Source organism: Poecilia formosa, unplaced genomic scaffold, assembly GCF_000485575.1.
Source record: "Poecilia formosa unplaced genomic scaffold, Poecilia_formosa-5.1.2 Scaffold45, whole genome shotgun sequence".
Classification (NCBI taxonomy): domain Eukaryota; kingdom Metazoa; phylum Chordata; class Actinopteri; order Cyprinodontiformes; family Poeciliidae; genus Poecilia; species Poecilia formosa.
The window spans coordinates 681807-700386 of record NW_006799984.1 but is presented as its reverse complement, the minus strand read 5'-3'; the positions used below and the strand labels follow the sequence as shown (position 1 = coordinate 700386).

Below are 18580 nucleotides of genomic sequence, written 5' to 3'. Positions count from 1 at the left end.
TAAAAGGTTATTAAATGGTCAGACAGCACAAGGTTATGGGGAAGTGGATGTTTCTTCAGACTCAAAGCCGAATGTCAGCTGAAGGTCGAGAGCATGGCGTCAGGATTGGGTAGGACTGGATTCTGTAAGAAAAAGCCAATTGAGGCTAAAATAACATTAAAGGCTAATTTACTCTATTACTTTTGGTGTTAAAATGAATACCCCACTTTAATGACCAATATTTAACACTAAATCATACAACAAATCTAAGATTTGATATAAAATTTGAAAGCACAATACAGATCAGAGGATGAGTAAAACTAAGGGTCAGATCCTCAGAAGAACTGTAACTTTTAACTTTCTAATCTGGTTTCCTGACTCTAATAACTCTACAACAAAACCATGTTTTAATCCGTATTCCCATTATTTACCAAATGAGCAAAACATTCAGCATTTCCACACCATAAAAGCTTTATTCACTCTGTAACAGGACACACGTCACGTTAACACTACCAAAGGGCTGTTCCACACATCCTCCAAATACTTGCTTTGCCACAGCAACAGGCTGCATGAATAACCACTAAAAGGTGCGAACACAGAAAGCCCAGGATGGATACAAGCAGCTAAGGCAACAACACGACACACACGTACAGTTAGCTTCCAACCGTACACACACCTGCTCACTCTGAAGCCTTCAGGGTTACAGCATTTTCCAGTCGACGTGTGGACATTCGAGAGCGCGCTGATCCCCCAGACATTGATTCCCTTTTTAAAAGCAGCTTTAGGGTGGTAACATTGACTGTGTAGCTCAAAGTGCAGGTGAAGGTGATAAAAGCCAAATTTACTCAAAGATTTTCATCCCCGGCTGAGATGTGTTCACACAAAACAATAATTAGACATGGCTACATTTGGGGCACTAAAACCTAAATACAGTACATCATGAGTAGTGCATATATTTATGTAGAATAACTTTGGCTATCTAAGCTTTGTTAGATGTTAGCTTGCTTAAAATAAATACTCTTCCAAAATGACTCTCCGCAAATTTTACCTAAAAAATTGAACATTCCTTCTGAAAAGTGCCATACTGATACAATAAATCCTTTTATAAATTTTACCTTTATCCTTTATAATCTTTCCTTATATATATGCAGGAATCAATCAGTGTGAGCAGCTGCCACTGAAATGTGAAGCAGGTTTCCTGTGGGAGTAAAGCCGTCGTCTGGCAGCGGTTCAGATGGCGGCCGAGGCGTCGTTCTCTTTGGGCCGCACCCGGGTCACGTGTTCCAGCTGGCCGGCGTCGGACACGTCGTAACTCGTCTTGTACTTGGCCAGGATTTTCATCAGGGGACGGAGCTTGAGCCACCACTGCTCCTTCGGGATCCGGTGGCTAAAAAACCAAAAAACAAAAGAAGAAACTGAATGTGAGGATTTTTTTTTACCTGAGACAAAACTAACGAGTAAATTCAACCACAGTAACTTGCAAAAAAAAAATTAAGACCCTTTCTTACATTAAAATTGACGATGCTGATATACAGTTTTCAAAATGTTCTACAAAGAAAAGCCCCTTAACCTAAAATCAACTATTCATCCTCCATAACAAAATACTTTATCTTGCACTGCACTTCCAGCTTTACGCCTCAAACTTTGTCAGATTGGAGGGAAAGAGTCTAGCAAAACTCTGAGACCTTCACAAACCAAATAAAAAAACAAATCGGGTGATAAATTATTGAAGGTTTCAGGGGTTTGAATACTTTGGCCAGGTCTCACCTTCAGCACATTACTGGGAGGACATGCAGAGCGGCTGTGGGGCTAAATATGGGACACCAACTCCTTTTGTTCAGTGTATGGAAGCAGTGATGGAGCTGCAGCATTCCCCAACACACACAGTCAGCCAGCAGTAAAGATCACACAGAGCACTGAGTATCCTGGAGGAATGCTACTTAAATAAATTCAGTTTTTGTTCTGTAGTGAATGTTGTAGCAGTGGCTCCTCTGAACACTCAATGATACCAAACAGGAACACCAGGAATCCAACCAGCTTAACCTGTTTGGACCATTTTGACCCATTGTGGATTAGGGTCAAAATCAATACATTGATTAATAGAAGAGATGTTTAGCAGGAAAATATTCTCCTGCAATCTAAATGACACTAAACTCAGGCTTTATAGTCGACTTTATGTGCATATCAACAACCACATTCCAAGATATGTCTTGCATAGTTTCGTGCTGGATGTAATAGTTCTGTTTTAATCCTAAACATATTTTCCTTTTAAAGTAGATGTAGGTCTTTGGACAGCGTGACTGGAAGGGTAAAAATAGAATCTCCATCTTACACAAAGTCGGTCTCTTCCCTGAGCTGAGCTACAGGTTGGAAGACCATCGCCCTTCGGCGCATCCCCAGCAGGCAGGCGGTGTCCTCTGAGTTGGTGAACACTCTCCCTGCATGGAAGCAAAATGTAAACAGCCAAGACATAACACAGTGAAAATCTCCCAAAAAGCATTAATATGTAATGAATCCTTCTCAGTGTTAAGCACATAAGCAGGTAGCGTGACACACCTTCCTTGTATGACTCCTTGAGCGTCTTTGTGATCCACTGTATGGCTTTAGCTGCAACCTTGGTGCCAAAGTTTCTGTCGAAGGGAGACGGAGCACCGCCCTGTTAAAGGGAAGATTAGATTTTATATTTAAAATACTATGAATACTTTAAAAGATATACTTCAATTGACCATTAAAAAAAAAAATCAACATTCAAGGGATAATTAAACCATTAGACCAGAGTTTATGAGTCGGACCTGCTGCATGTGACCCAGGATGTTCTTCCTGCAGTCGAACACGCCTCGGCCTTCTTCAGAGTACAGCTGGTAGATGAAGTCAGTGGTGAAGTTTTCGTTGCAGTTCTCATTTCTAAAATAAGCAACAGAGGCAAAAATGAAAACAGGGAAAAGACGACATACTTGACGTGAAGAAGATGCCCCACATTACGATATATTCAGGTATATGATTTAAGAAGAGTGCAGGCATGAAGGCAAATCTGTGGCTCAACATGCTTTTTAAGGTCAAAGTGGCTGAAAAAGTCTGTTTTGCTTTCTGCTTGTTACAACACAGATAACTACAAATGTTAGGAAATATTTCTGCACACCAAAGACACAGACAGCTATGGCTTTCACATTGCTATCAAAGCAATGCAAGTTAAACCTACGGCTCACAAACTAAACACTAAAACAGGAAGCACTACCTGAGCAGATAGCCTTACTAATTATTCAGTTAATATCAGCTAAAAAGCAGCCACAGTCCAAGAAAAAAACATTTGAAAAACATTTCAGGGTAACACTTTATTTGAAGGGGGTTGAATAAGACTGACATGACACTGTCGTAAACATGACATAACACCTGTCATGAACACTGTTTAAACTTTACCTTTAATAACATAAAGTTACCTGATTTTTAAAGTGCAATCAGTAATACTTTTATAACAAATTTATATCAGTAATGATTTCCTGGTTAATGTCAAGCTGTCATAACAAAGACATTTTGAATAATGTCAACTTTGTATTAAAAGTGTCATAATTTACCGAATGACGCTTTATGACAACAGTCATAAATATTCATGAAGGCTTATTCATGTTCATGACATGTGTTATGTCATGTTTATGACAGTGTCATGACAGTCTTATTCACCCCCCTTCAAATAAAGTGTTACCCATTTCAGAAAACTGTTGATTAGATGGGATTAGATGTGGTTTAAAACTTTTTCCAATAGAAGTTGTTCTTGTATTAAACCAGATCAGTTCATCCTGTTTTTAGGTTCATTAAACTGCAGTGTATTGTGTTTTACTCTCCATCCATTGCAGTTCTGTTTTTGGTGTACTGTAGTAAATTATTATGCAGGTGCACCATTCAGCACAGCCTCACAATGTCACCTACGCTCTGTTCAAAATATTACATTTGTCCTATTTCCACCGAGCTTCGTCCTGCTGGGAGCATTTTAAACACTGCAGTGGACTAAAATAACCGCAACACACAACATCACAGGAAGCCTGAAGGGTCACTTTGAGGTTTAAAAGGCTGGAAAATCACATAATAACAGAGTTTTCAACAATGGAAACGTTTTCATGGCAGTTTAACATTTTCATTCGTTAGACTTTTGTGTGTTGACTAAAGCTAGACCGACACCAGCAAATTGAAAACGTAATAATCTTTCGCAAAAAGAATTAAACTCACCGGAGCACCAAGCCTCTCTGGATGCTCGTCTTCATTTTCTGCGTCAGATGCTCGACGTTGGCCTGGAAACAGAGGGAAGACTTAACGGGAACCTGAGGGAAGGACGCCTGCTGCCTCCAACCTGGACAAGCAGCTGCAACTCTGAGACTCCTCAGTGTCTGTGTGCTTTCTCCACACGACACAGAGGCGCAGTGCAACACAAGCACCACCAGAGGGCACCACCACCACTTTTTTAGCAACTGAACGCATAAGGAGAGAAAATGTTTGTTCAAGAGTCCATTAAGGTTCTTCTGTGAGATTTTAATCACTTCTCCACATGAAAGAATATTCTAAAGTTTAAATATTTCCCAAAAATCAGTACATGGTTTTAGTATTTAAAGTTTAACATGTATGGACTTTGTCAAATTGTAAAAAATATACCTAATGCTTATCTTACTTTATTGAAATCATTCATAGGCCATTGTTATTGTATTTTTGCACAGCACATTGTTTACGAGTGGTTGTTTTAAATGTGAAGTGAATGGCATGTTCAGATCTTGCTCTGCATGCCATTCCTCCTGCACATACTCTTCTCCTCCACATCGCTGTGTTTGTTCTTGCTGCTGTCTATGCAAGCCTATTTTAGACAATGTTTCAAATTTTACTCCATTTATTCTTTATCATCACCGTTCTGTTACCTGCTACATATAAAGTCAATATGATTAGAAGCAGTTTTCTTATCTGCTTATAACAGAATGTATTGATCATTTAACCAAAACCTTAAATGAGAAAAACTCTTAATGGAAACTTTAATTTTTAATAAATGCCTCAAACCTTCCACTACCCCTTAGTAAAACATTAGAAACAATTTGAAAACAAAAAAGTACAATTTATTAACATTCTTATCAGTAAAGTTAAAGAAAACAAACATCCAGCTGTTACTTTTACAATGTAAAAGTAACAGCAAACACTGACAGTCCTGCCGTCTCTAATCCTCTAAAGAGATCTGGCTGCTATGGAATGAATGATGCAGCTCAGAGGTTATTTATAAAGTCCCTTGTATGCATATCTTTAATCTGGCTCACGTGCAAATTCCTGACACAACCTGACTGCAGCAGAAGCAAGATGCATGTGAACTAAAGTCTGATGTACCAAGTTATCATAAAGCATCTGTGCGAGTTACTCAGCAGGTTCATAATTGTTATGCTGCATTAAAATGTATTTGAATCTGACCTGCAGGTCACGGATGTCAAACGGCTCCTCGTAGATGTAGACGGTGTCGGCTCCTGCAGCCAGACCGCCCACCGTGGCCAAGTAGCCGCAGTAGCCCCCCATCGTCTCAATGATGAAGACCCGCCGCTTGGTGCCGCTGGCAGACTGCTTGATGCGATCGCATGTCTGATTCACACAGAAGTTACGCAGTTTTAAAAAAAAATCTAAACATTTCCGTCTCTGTTCGGGCATGCAGCTGCAGAGAACACATTTCAAAAGCAGAGCTGAGACAAGTCAAGCTGGATCCTGTCAGATACTACACAACATATGATGGAATTATGTACTGATGATCCGTTTGGAATCAGAAAACCTTCAAACTGGAGGATAAAATAATAAATGGCATAATTATGACAAGAAAATATGACAAAACAGCAGCAGCTCTGCTTTAGAGGATAAAATCCCTGCAGGGTATCAATGTCACAAAGATACACAGGCTGACTCCTCATATGGTGCTGCAGTGATGTTAAAATCATGAGCTTTATATTCAAGTGTTTGCATAAAAATTAGACACTAAAGCTTCACTACTTAAAGCGGCAAATATATTCTTTAATTTCCTGACAGAAAATAATCTGTATCAATTAGAAATAAGAAATAAAAGAAATAATCAAGCCTAAATGGTAAATAATCCCAGTCAGCCTTGTTATGTTGAAGCACTGGAACATGTTATTCTTCTAAGTGGAGTCAGTCTTTAACCTCTGAAGGTGTAGAAACATTCAAAGTCAAGCTGTGCATCTCACTGGACGAGTGAAATCAACCAAATCAGAATTCAATTTATCTCCATAACTTCAATGGAAACTTCCTTTTGGCAAAATTCAATCCATCAAAACATGCAGATATGTGCATATTAGTGCACTAATGTGCACTAATATGTAAGCTACGCAGTAAACAACTTATGAAGACACTCAGTTAAACATGCAGGCAGCGTACTCACAAGCTTCTGTTTGTCCTTTGATATCTGAAGTGGTGCTGAGGGGCTCAGCAGACATGTTACCAGATTCATTTGGGATTTTTCTTATTGCCTTGAACCTGTAGGTATTGTTAAGTTGGTTGTACAAGAAGGCCTCAATAATTTTTATTTAAGTTCTAATAGATACCCCAAAATATGCAACAATGAAGCATTTGCCTGATTTTCCCGATCTAGACTTTCAGACGTAGTTTAGATAACAATGATCAAAAATCCTTTGCAACTATATTTTCATTGGCTCACCAATAAGTGAGAACGTTTAAGTTTATGATTTTAAATCTGTACATGGTTATTCTGGGGCATTACAACCCTTAAAACCATCAAACTCTATCCTTAAAAAAACAAGCAGTTACTGTTACGTTCTTTACAGAGGATCTGATGTCATCTTCCAGTAAAAATTCAGCTCATTAATATACTGTCTTCTCATTCGTTTTTCTGGACTCATCACTCATTGGTTGTGTTTCTGTTTTTGGGCCTTACCTCCACAATGGCGTTGAGCGACGTGTCGGCTCCCAGACTGTGGTCAGTGCCCGGCACATTGTTACTAATGGTGGCAGGCAGAATGCACATGGGAATGCAAAACTCCTTGTAGTTGGCCCGGGCCTCGTACAGCTCCAGCAGGGACTCAAAGGCCTGATGGTGGTGGCCCGTAATATGCAGTTAGACCACTAGGGGGGGAACTTACAGCTCTACGTGTCTTTACCAACTGATTATGGTGCCCTGGGCTCCCTCATCCTGTATCCTTCTTTTCTATCGAAATGTGTTGGGTTTCAACTCAACTCTGTTTTGTCTACAAAACATGCCGTGCTAAAAGCAGTTTCATGTTTTATACTAGCTAGAAGGGAGCGGTGACTTAGAAAGCAGTAGAAAATGAAGGATACATGAACAGGGCAGCCGCTTTACTTTAACTGGAGCCATGAACATTCAGCTCTGTAATGGGTGGGCTGCTTAGCTGGCTCTCTCCAGGACGTCAGGGATGGGACTTTGGCTTCTCATTGGCTGAGAGGGGACAGAGCAGGGCGCAGGGTGAGGTCATCGCAGTGACAAGTCACGGTGTTGACACACACAGATAAAGGCCGAGGTGGGACTGCAGAGGACCTGCCTCCATTTATGTCCATCTAGCAATGAGTCTTGAAACAAAGTCAGCAGGTTTGACTTTAATGAGCCTTTCAGAGGAAACTTACAATCTGTGTCGTTTGGAGGAGAAATAAGTCGGAGCGCTGGCCACTTACTGAGTGTTTATCAGCACACAAACAGCAAACTGCACTGACACAACACACCAAGACCACAACGACCGAGGTGCAGACATGCAACACGTCACTGCATGCTCTGACTTACCTCTGCAGACCAACTCACCTCCAACAACCAACAGCAGAGACATGTTTCCAGCTCATCAGCTCCATTTAGGGAGAATTAAACTCATCAGGTGTGTTGAGAGAACTACAGACTGTATGACGTCTATTTTTTATTCATATCTGCTGTACTATATGTATCCATCACTGTTATTTAATTACTTTTTCTATGTGAGAGCAGGTGTATTTAGATTTTTCCTACAAGGTCAGCCAAGGTTAAGCAGCTAAAGGCTAAAGGTCAAGCTTAAAAGACCTTAAAAGAAGAACCTGTGATAGCTGAAGAAGATTCAACATCAGCTCACAAACTACCAATGAAATGGATTGATGTGAGCTTCATTTGGACTGAATTGGATTGTGTATGCTGGAAAAATGGACCAAAAATGGACAAATTTTTAGGTCCAAAAATGTGTTTTTTTTTTACACTGAATCAAATACCAGCAACCCCATAACTGACTGACTCACTCCAGGAGATAATTAAACCTAAATCTGGTATCTGACTTAAGTCCAGTTCTACTGCTTCGCTTGTTTGACAACCATTCCAAAAATGTTTTTTTTCTACCTGTTAATTTGATATATTTCATCACTTTATTGTCTAAATACACTGATCTAACTTTGTAAAATTAACTCAATATGTCTCAAAGAAAGCCATATCATTCAGTTGCATGAGTTTTCTCCAATTAATAATAATAAAAAGACTTCAATTGTCACTTCCTGTTTGTTGATTCTTGGAAGCGAGCTGGAAGTCAGAAGAGTCTCAAACTCTGATCGACTGGACGGCGTTTGACTGACACATCCACAGACACTCGCATGCGCTCAAAGTCAGCCACACTTACGTCAGTAATGGCATTCAGAGCTGTGTCTGAGCCAATGCTGAGATCTGAACCAGGTATGTTATTGGAGACTGTGGCGGGGATCATAACCATGGGCACGCAGAACTCGGGGTGTTTGTCCCGTGCCGAGGAGAGTTCCAGTAATCCAACGTATGCCTGCAGCGTGGAGAGCCAGCATCTTATTGGTTGGGATCAGGAGATGAATGGTGGAGAAGTGAGGCGTAATGCTGAGATATTAACGTAGCAGAATGAGAACCAGGATATAGAAAAGCTTTTAGGTAAGAAAAAGTCCAGGAAGAAGCTGCAATAGCAATAAGATCCAAAGGAAGAGAGTCGTTAGCTTAGCTGTTTGGTTTAACATTAAATTCTTCTGCTTTGGTTACAAAAGTCTGTACAGCTTAAAAGGAGGGAACGCTAAGAAAGATTTTAATAACTTTTCCAAACATGCTGGAACCTTTTGATCTGACCTGTGATGTGAAAATTGAGTGGGGAGACAAAACTCATGATGAATGTGGTTTGTCTCCCAACAGGGAGGGAGGGAGTATGATGTGGGATGGGGGGCTGCTGATGGGAGAGATGTGGTGGGAAAATTACAGGCATTCTTGGGAAAAACAAAGTTCAGCAGACAAGCGCAGTGGAGGGAGAAGCCAAAGGGAGAGAGCCGAGCCAGTCACTGCAGGCACCAGACATGCACAGGAAGCTGATGTTGCTTGTTGCACAAAAAAGATACAAAGATGAAAAAAATTTAGCTTTTCTTTTATCGGCAAAGCTGCACTGATCTGTCAGGGACACCTGGAAACAGTTTATCCATTATCTCATGGAATCAATAAATAACTGTGATTATTGGAGCAAAAAGTTGGCACTGCAGCCAGTGGTTTGCACAACAGGTGTTGCAGCTTTGCCAATAAATAATACACATACAGTACTGTGCAAAAGTTTTAAACCAAACCTAATTTCTTTAGAAGTTGCTTCCAGGGCACCAGATTTCTGAAAATGACTTCATGTCATTTCAATACTTTGCACAGTCCTGTGTTAAAAGTAAAGCCTGAAACAATTCCTTATATATCAATTAGTGTTATGTTTAAAAAGTTAAGAAGTCAAGACATGTTTTTTACTAGCTGAGATGTTAAATAGAGACAGCTAGTGAGAGCAAACAACTCAAAGAGACTTGAAAATAAAGAACAGGTCATCAGTGGATCTGAACAGTGTACAAACACCGTTTAAAATGCCAGGCTTTCAAAATCAGCTTAATGTGACACATATCACATTACAGAAATAAATAAAGTAAAAGAAAAACAAACAAATCTGTGGAAATGCCTGTCAGTTTAGCAGGGATGGGTACACTTTAAGATCCACTGTAAAACACAGGACAGCAGCAGTGGAAACAGCTTACAATGAATAAAATGAGCAAAATCAATAACTGAACAATCATAACAGAGCATAAAACAACAGAATGAAATTCTAAAAGCTTAGCAATACTTTTATATTTAAAAATATTAAAATAAAAACTGAAGTTTTAATAGAAAATATAACTTTGTCTAATAAGTAAAAAAGCAACATACCTCAAATCCTCCTATAACAAGTAAAGCAGTGATGTTATGGATCCTCATCTGCTCGGCAATTTCATCCAGATGTTTTGCTGGAAGAGTTCTTAACGGGGAACAGAGACAATCTGCTTTATTTAGGACTTTGTTTTATAGGAAATAAGACGTCACTCATTCCCAACTATAAAATGATCAAAGATGCAGCAAAAGAAACTGAAAGGGATAAATAAAATATTATCAAATCATTTTGTTTGCTATGTCTTCTTCATACTGAAGATGTTACAAACTACGTGTTTGGATGTTTTTGTTCCCACCGTTTTGTCCCCAGCAGAGATCCTCCCTGGCCGGTCCAGCCTCCAACATCTCCCCATTTGATCTCCTTGATCTGAGAACAATAAAACAAAAAGCTGCCGAGGTTCTTCTACACGACTGCAGAGGAAATACAGAGAGAAATTCCTGTTTCATGATTACATCTTGATTCCCTGTTAACAGACAGACGACGTGTTGAAGCTGTTCATGAGGTGTGCTGACAGATATTTGCTGTTTCAAAGCAACAAACTCAAGTGATACATATTTATTTAGATTTGTTATGTGACATAAAGGATAAATATTAGTAAGCTAAAGCAACATTTACCAATATGATTATGAAAAGATTAATGTTTTATTGCTATTTTTATATTGCAAAGCAAAGAGAGTGGCTCATTTTTTCCCCTTTCCTCTTTTCATATTGCATGAGTGCAAGCAGAGTTTTACCAAACAAGCTGCTCTTCCCCGCAGTCTGTGTCCTATTTAGAGGAGCTTTTACTCGGGGATCACTGCTTCACGTCTCAATCATGTCTAATCTTCCTCTGTGACCACTCACCTCGGAGAGTAATCGCTTCCCACAGGTCAGCACGGCTCTGCTGGAACATCCAAACACACGTATGTGTGTATCCGTGTGTGTATCCGTGTGTGTGTACAAGCGAGTGTGTGCCTGCCCTTAGCAGAGCATGCTGCAGACCGGTTCTTTGCATGAATGGAATCGCTGCTGGGGAAGGTTCTGTAATTGGCTTACAGTAAGCAGAACTGTTTACAGGACGCTGCTGCTGTTGTCACTGTGGTCATTAGGGCTGAGAGGAGGCGGTCAGTGACGGGGCATTCATGTCCTGCATCTGGGCTCAGCCGAGTCCGTTTACCAGGACGCCTGGCAAGGCTGCATGCAGACTGAATTTTAAAGCTCTCATATCAAGCAGGATACTAAAATTAACTACTGTCTTGTTTCTTTTTATGACACAAGGTAACTTTTATTCAGTTGTAATAAAGAACTTATTGCCTGCATGCTATGAGTGGTAAGCTAACCTTATCACATTCATTTCAGCACTCTGGGTATTCCATAGAAAATGATCATTACATCACCTTACAATGCCGTTAACATGATATAAGCAGTTTAATCATCCAGACTTTTTGGAGACATAAAAACATTCAAAGTAATGAGCATGAAACTCTTCACATGTGATGCAAATGTTGGAACAAAGAATCAATAATAATTGAATGTAGATGTAACACTTACTGTTAGATTAGCTGATCTAACAACCAACTACAGTATCAGAGGGTAGGGAATTATTTTTCATCATCCTTAAAAATGATCAGATTCAAACTATTAAATGAATGATGCCACAGAAAAGTAACATATCCACTCATGGTGTTAAATAAGCACCACTGATCCCAGCAGGCAGGAAAGAGCAGGAGAACATCAAAGTGTATTCAAACACATTCTTGATTTTTCTCCTGTTTTCTTACATTTAGACCCAGTGTGACTCATCTAGATATGCCGATACTTTCTCAAAACAGTCTGTCTGCAGAACTGTCAAAAGTTTTACCTGTGGCGTAAACAACTGCACCGTCACCGTACGCCTGAAGCTGATTATAGGAAACTCATCTATAAACAGCAATGAAACTGAAGAGAACAGAAGCTAAAAACTGTTCCATGTGGAAGTTTCAAATGTGGGAGAAAAAGATTTAATATTATCAGTTATAACGCATGATTTGTTTTCCAGATGTAATTCAAGTCATGAGAATGATTTCTTAGTCAAATTATATTTTCAGAAAAAAAATGCTTTCTTCCATTCTGAAAGTAACTCATGTATTTCCTTAAACAAGTGGTGGTTTGATGATTTTTAACAGAAGGAAGGCTCTGATAAAAGCCTTTGTTGTAATAGTTTTATCTACTATGAAAATAGAGAAAACTTATTCTAGCTAACCTTCAGTTACTCTGAAACAATGTGCTGCAGTAGTTTGGAGGAGGCTGGAAGTCAGTTTTAATGTGAACAAACTGTAGTTTTATGACCAAAGAACAGTTTGAGGATTCATATTTTGCTCAGCGGTTTGTCTATTAATAAAATACTGATGCATCCTTTGAGTTTGGCAGCCTATTTATGTCTGTACAATTTTTATACTTAATTGGACAAAGAAAAAAGTTGTATATTTTTTTATTATTTTGTTTGTTTGTGGTGACTCACCTGTCCTTTGTAGAAGCCCTCAAAGCCGTCGTTGACAGCAAACATTTTGTGGCCTTCTGTGATTCCCACCCTGACGGCAGAACGCACGGCGGCATTCATACCGGCGGCCGGCGCGCCGACATTCATCACCGCCACGTTAAAGGAGCTCTGAGGATAATGGAGGGCAGATTCTTCACACAGACACGTAACCCTGAAAGGTGCTAAATATGCAGGAGATGAAGCAGAATCCGGCTACTCTGCATATGCTAAGGCCGTATGCTCTAACACCAAGCATTGCCATATCTTTTAGTCACACCAAATGCGTGAATTTCACATTTAGTGCTTGAACATAGCATATGTAAACCTCAGCATTAAAAGTGTTTGAGGAAATGAAATAGTTCTTGCAATGAGAACCTTGCATGCAAGAAGCCACATGCTTCTAGAAATGCAGAGAAGCAGCAACTTTTGTTTTCTCATGACAACCACAGAAAACATCAGCAGCCATCAGCTTTAAGAATCTGCTGAGCACTAAGGACCAACAAGACGTTCAACATGTCAGAACCTCAAAAAGAAAACATTTCAAAACTTCTGCTGATAAAGAAACCAAAACTTCAATTTGACTGAAAATTGTCTAATAAGTAACTCCTGAGTGTGAAATAAAACTTTCTCAAAAACTGTCAAATTTCTGACTCTGATATTAACATTGGAACATTAAAGTGACTTAGAAAAAAGTCATATTTTCAGAATCATTTTACATTTTCATCTGAAATTTTTAAGGTACATTATCAAATTCATATAGATAAGTGTTGTCAGTCGTCCCTTTAATTCAGCTTAAGCTAAGCTCAGAAAAACAAATGTATGTTATGCACTTAAAAACTCTAACATAATTTTGAGTTATGCCTAATGTTGCCAGCATCTTTCTCTCCAGACTCAAAGCTTATTTTTTTATACTTATGTGAAGCATAGGAGTCATTACCTGTGTGTCTTATGCTTCATAATCAATGCAATTCTACAACAAAGCAGAGCCATGAACAAATAAGAAAAGATGGACAGAGCAACTGGTGGGGAGCACTGACCCTTTTGTGGCACTCTGTTACCATGACAAAATGAAAATATTAATTTAAAGGGATTTATTTGAAATGGTAATTAGAAGCTGACAGCTTGATAAGGAGCTAATTTGCCTAAAACTAATGGTGCAAACTACACCTGCAGAAGCTGCAGAAGCTGACCCATCACATACATGAGATTGCTCTTCATCCCCTGCCTCCTTCTCTTCCTCTCCCTCAAGTCAGTCACAGAAAAACAGAGACTCTGTTAATGTCACAAAAAGACCGCAGCACCCAGGATGCACCTGACCAGGCGGTACCTTATGCTAACGTACAAATCTCAGAGCAGCTGTTGGAAAAGATGCATCGAAGAAATTAAAAGAATGGATTTCTGGTTTGTTTGTATTCTTCATGTTTTTTGTGGTGTTTGTTTGCAGTGGCTCTTACATTTTGGAGATCAGAGCGAGCAGTTTGAGAAGCAAGCAGTCTGTAGGTGCTCAGATTATTTTCAAAGCTCCTGCACATTGAAAACAGTTAAAGTTTTTAGATAACGCAGATAATTGCTTTACAATTTCTTAGCAGATGGCTTATTTGCACATTTCATGAGTTTTGTCTCTGTCCTACCTGCCGCGCAGTCTGACCGCCTCATCAAATTTCTTCTCATCCATGGCCTTCTGCACCTCTTGGGTCTGATGGCAAAACAGAACAGCTGCTTTACTGAAAAACAAAAGCATTCAGCATGTAGCTGGTCTTCTTTTTGAGCACGTCTCCTGGTAACTACTGATACATGGTGAGTAAAAGCACCTGGGGTTAGTTTCAGAAAATAACTTTCACCATACCTCTGGTCAACACGAACAAACCGTCTTACCATCTGAACACACTCCATAAGCGGTAGTCGAATAGCCTGGTTGCCAACTAGAGACACCACACAGGCAGGTGTGTCTGTGGACGCCTCCAGTAACGCCAACACTGCCTCCACGCCCATCCGACTGGCCTGGGGATTCATTTCAGCAGGGGTTTACCAATCCATCTCCATGAAAGTGAAACAAATGGAATTGTAATTGATTCATGATGATTTACCAAAATCCTGTCAAAGGCAGATGGAGTCCCACCTCTCTGCACGTGGCCCAGGATGGTGACCCTGGTGTCAAAACCCAGGTGGCTCACTACCAGCTTTGACAGACATCATATATTAACAGAAGTAATGGAATTGCTTTTAAAATGAATATATCCTGCTATAATGTCTATAGATGTATATTATAATATAAACATTAACTCAAGGTTCCCATTGAAACAATAGTGCCTCCTATTAGCTTGGTATTTGGAAGACTTTATCGCTTCTTGAAATGAAACAGACTTAAAAAAAACAGGTAGGACAAATCACACAAAAGTAACAGAGGAGAATTCATGCAAAACATCTCCTGTCATGTTGGTGTGTGCCAAATAACGGACATGCAAGGTCAACTTTCCAGAACGAAATAGGGCTGAAACAAAAAATGATGCGAGAACGGAACAAAAAAAAAAGGAAAATTAAATTGTGCATTTTTTATTTTTTAGAAATGACCACATGTGAAGCATAAAAGGCGGTAAGTGTTTCCGTCGTGAGGAAACCAACACCGTGAAGAGAAGAAAAAACTCATGCTTATGGGGGAGGACTGGAGCATCCACCAGACGACGAAGCTTCGCGACCATACTTACGTCCTTGATATAATCAGGGGTTATTGCCTTGTTGTGGCAATCAATGGCACCCTCAGCTACAATAATAATGTTCAGCCTTTTCTTATCAGCACGGTTCTAGAGAAATATAAAAAGCACAAGTATTTGAAAACATGACAGAAAACGTTTTGCAGTGCCACAAGCTGGATCGAACGGTGGAGGATGATCTCAGAACAAAACGGGAGGAAACTTCGACTTGTTGCCAGTTGCCATCTGTACTTTGCCACATTCCTGTCAGCGTGGCAAGAATCTCAACCAAACTGAAATTATTTATGAAAACTTCTCGAGAACCATCCGTTTCCACTTAGTGTTCCAGCTGTTGGTTCTCCTCTGCATCAGTCTGAGACTGAGCTTTACTCACTTTCTTCACTAAATCAGAGGTAATGTGTTGTCCTTGTCTGTCAGTGGCTCCTTCAGCAACTATGATAATATTCAACCTGGAACCTCGAGATCGACTCTAGACAACAGCAAAAGCACAATGAAGTACGTTGGACAGTAATGACAGCATAATGCCTGGAACTCTGTGTTCAAACCGCACAGTTTTAATTTACAAGTGCTTTGGTTGGGGTTAAAAAGGTTGTGCATTTATTCCTGTGACAACAGATGTTACAGTGAAAAATTATTGATTAAAAATATTTCATGATATCTTCTTGAAACTATGCTGTCTCAGAGTTGACCTGCTTTTTCATTTCTAGCCAAGGTTGGATTTAATTGCTCCCTTGTCTATGTTTAGTGCAGTGACTGATTCCTGAAATGAAAATATATTCTCAAAAATGATTTTGATCCGATTGCAACTGTCTTCGTAACGTGACTAATATTCTACCTAAAACTGGACTGAACAATGTGAACTCTAATGCGACTAGCTCAAGTTGATATGAAATGTATTAGACATGTTTATAAGCAACTAAATCCTCTGTATTTTCATTATGATGGTTAATTTTGTTCATAAAATATTTTTTTACATATTGTGGGACTTTTGTTTGACAGTCTGCAGTAAAACAATTGCTCCAGACCACAGAAACAGGAGCTTAGCAATATTCTAGTTTTTCATGGGCAGCTGAGTGGAGAAGCTGGGAGCAAACATCAGCTTGGACTTTGAGTTGTTGTCCATTTTTCTTTGGAGTTTATGGTTAGTGCAGCTTTCTGACTGATGGCTTCATAAGCACAACTGCCATTGATTTGCTTTAGCTATCCTTCATGCAACATCATTATTTGACACAGATATCGATGTGACTGCCAAGACCGTACACCTGTTTGAATCACTGACCAGTGGGTGATGTACTGTTTGCATTAAAGTGACTAAAATACTCTGTGGTACAGTCAAGAACATCTTAATGACCTGTAATATACTGTATATTCACAGGTTGTGGGTTTGAATCTCACTATAGCAGCAGTTTTACTGAGCTTTCTAAGACATGAGGACATTCTTAATGATAGGACAAAGGAGTGACTTCTTATTCCTCAGGGAACTATAAAGCTTGAATTTATGATCATTATTGCTTGTTTATTAGCCTTGACGCCTGTGAGATCTTGAAAAATCTAAACTCCCTCACTCAGACAGATTTTCCAAAATTCTCATCTTGACGTCTGGAATGATTTTTCCATGATATCACACAACAGAGCAGAATGCTTTAGGCGTTACCTTTAAATACATCTGCAAGTTGTTCTTTAAAAGCTATGAATTAACCAGAATCCTACAAAACCAGAACTTCATCATATTGGCTATCTTAGTGTATGTAAACTTCTAACTTTAAGGAAGTTCTGGTTTTTATAAACACGATGTAAATAGTTTCAACTGTGAATGTGGTACAGACCACAAAATGACCAACTGAACTGATTGCGTTTGAGAAAGACATCATCTTATAATTTCATCAGTAAACTATTATGATTAACAGAACAATGCCATTCATGGTCCTAGAGCTGACTGACTGTGTGCCCCAAAGAGTGGTGATGAAGAAGACTTCTATGCATTTGTAATGAAAACATCTTCTAAGATGATTGGCCTTTTAAAAGATGAAGCACACAGGTTACCTCAGACAGTTTCTGACACATGTTGTCTTCCCAGCCGTCTTCAGGAGGCATCTCTGGAATGAAAACCCAATCTGCTCCACATGCGAGGGCACTGACTAACGCAAGGTATCTAAACACACACATAGACATCCATATTATTTTGATGTAAATTGGACTTTGGCCTGAAATGCATTTATTAAAAACATAGGCAGCCAAATTGGCACCATAACATCATATGTCTTAGAACAACCTTTATAAAGAAAAAGATAAGCTTCCAAAACTTGCAACATGTTTTTAAGAATTTGCATTTTGTATCTTTTTCAGTAATGTGATGCATCTTTAATTAATTTACCCGCAGTGTCGACCCATGACTTCCAGCACAAATGTCCTCTGGTGACTGGAAAACAAAGAAAAGAAACGGTTCTATCAGTTTAAGGAGTTACTCATATCTTCTGGTCTTTTTGCAACCATACTCACCTCTGAGCCGTAGTCATGATAGCATCCACCACCTCAATGATCCGATGCAAGGCTGAGTCGGTGCCGATGGTCATGTCGGTGCCACAAAAGTCATTGTCAATAGAGCCAACCATCCCGACAATGTGAAGCTGAGAATGACTTCTGGCTGCCTCTTCATCTATGAGCCCTGCACAAAAAGAAAGGACAAAGAGTTACAGTATGTAAAGCTGAAACACAGAAATTCAGACTTTAAGGTGAACAATCACCTTGCTCTATGAGTTCATTCAAAAGGCCGCTCCACTCTTCTCTGAACAGGTTGGCTCCGGTCAAGCTGCCGTCCCCACCGATCACACACAGGTAGGTGATGCCCCGCTGAACCAGGTTGTGAGCGGCTTTTAGTCTGCCCTCATGGGAGCGAAACTCTTTACACCTGGCACTGCCAATGACAGTGCCACCCTAGAGACAGAGGCAATCATAGCAATTACTCTAAATATAATTCAATAGTTGTGACACATTTATGACACTGAAACATTAAGTTTCTGGACAACTGTGATTCTTTGCATTTGCAGAGTTTGGCAACGTCTAGTATGCATTTATTTAGGATGTGAAACATTTTGCAATATATGGGATGCTTACAATTATTAATTAATTAATGGGTTCGAGTCCCACCAGAGTCACTGCTTGCTTTTTTTTTTATAAATGCTTTTTACATTTATAAAAAAGGAAAGTCATTC

At 39.5% G+C, this 18580-nt stretch overlaps 1 protein-coding gene across 5 annotated transcripts; it reads right to left on the bottom strand.

Annotated features, from left to right (window-relative positions):
- Positions 1–432: 432 nt before the first annotated feature.
- On the bottom strand, positions 433–18297 carry LOC103138027 (ATP-dependent 6-phosphofructokinase, platelet type-like). Of its 5 annotated transcripts, none has more exons than XM_016671498.1 (20): positions 18113–18297; positions 17868–18033; positions 17743–17787; positions 17412–17520; positions 15363–15458; positions 14745–14837; positions 14533–14658; positions 14289–14353; positions 14112–14181; positions 13859–13900; positions 12640–12786; positions 10456–10526; positions 10160–10247; positions 8601–8753; positions 5413–5577; positions 4201–4262; positions 2772–2883; positions 2536–2635; positions 2312–2417; positions 433–1366 (listed from the first exon to the last, which is right to left on the bottom strand). In XM_016671498.1, the coding sequence occupies exons 2-20, from the start codon at positions 17978–17980 to the stop codon at positions 1210–1212; spliced, it is 1920 nt and encodes a 639-aa protein (XP_016526984.1). In that variant the 5' UTR covers positions 17981–18033; positions 18113–18297; the 3' UTR covers positions 433–1209. The 5 variants fall into 5 exon arrangements, with proteins under 5 accessions (XP_016526984.1, XP_016526987.1, XP_016526983.1 ...); XM_016671501.1 differs by lacking the exon at positions 13859–13900 and adding an exon at positions 6896–7048; XM_016671497.1 differs by lacking the exon at positions 8601–8753 and adding an exon at positions 6896–7048 and having other exon boundaries at positions 18113–18199.
- Between the last annotated feature and the right edge of the window lie 283 nt (positions 18298–18580).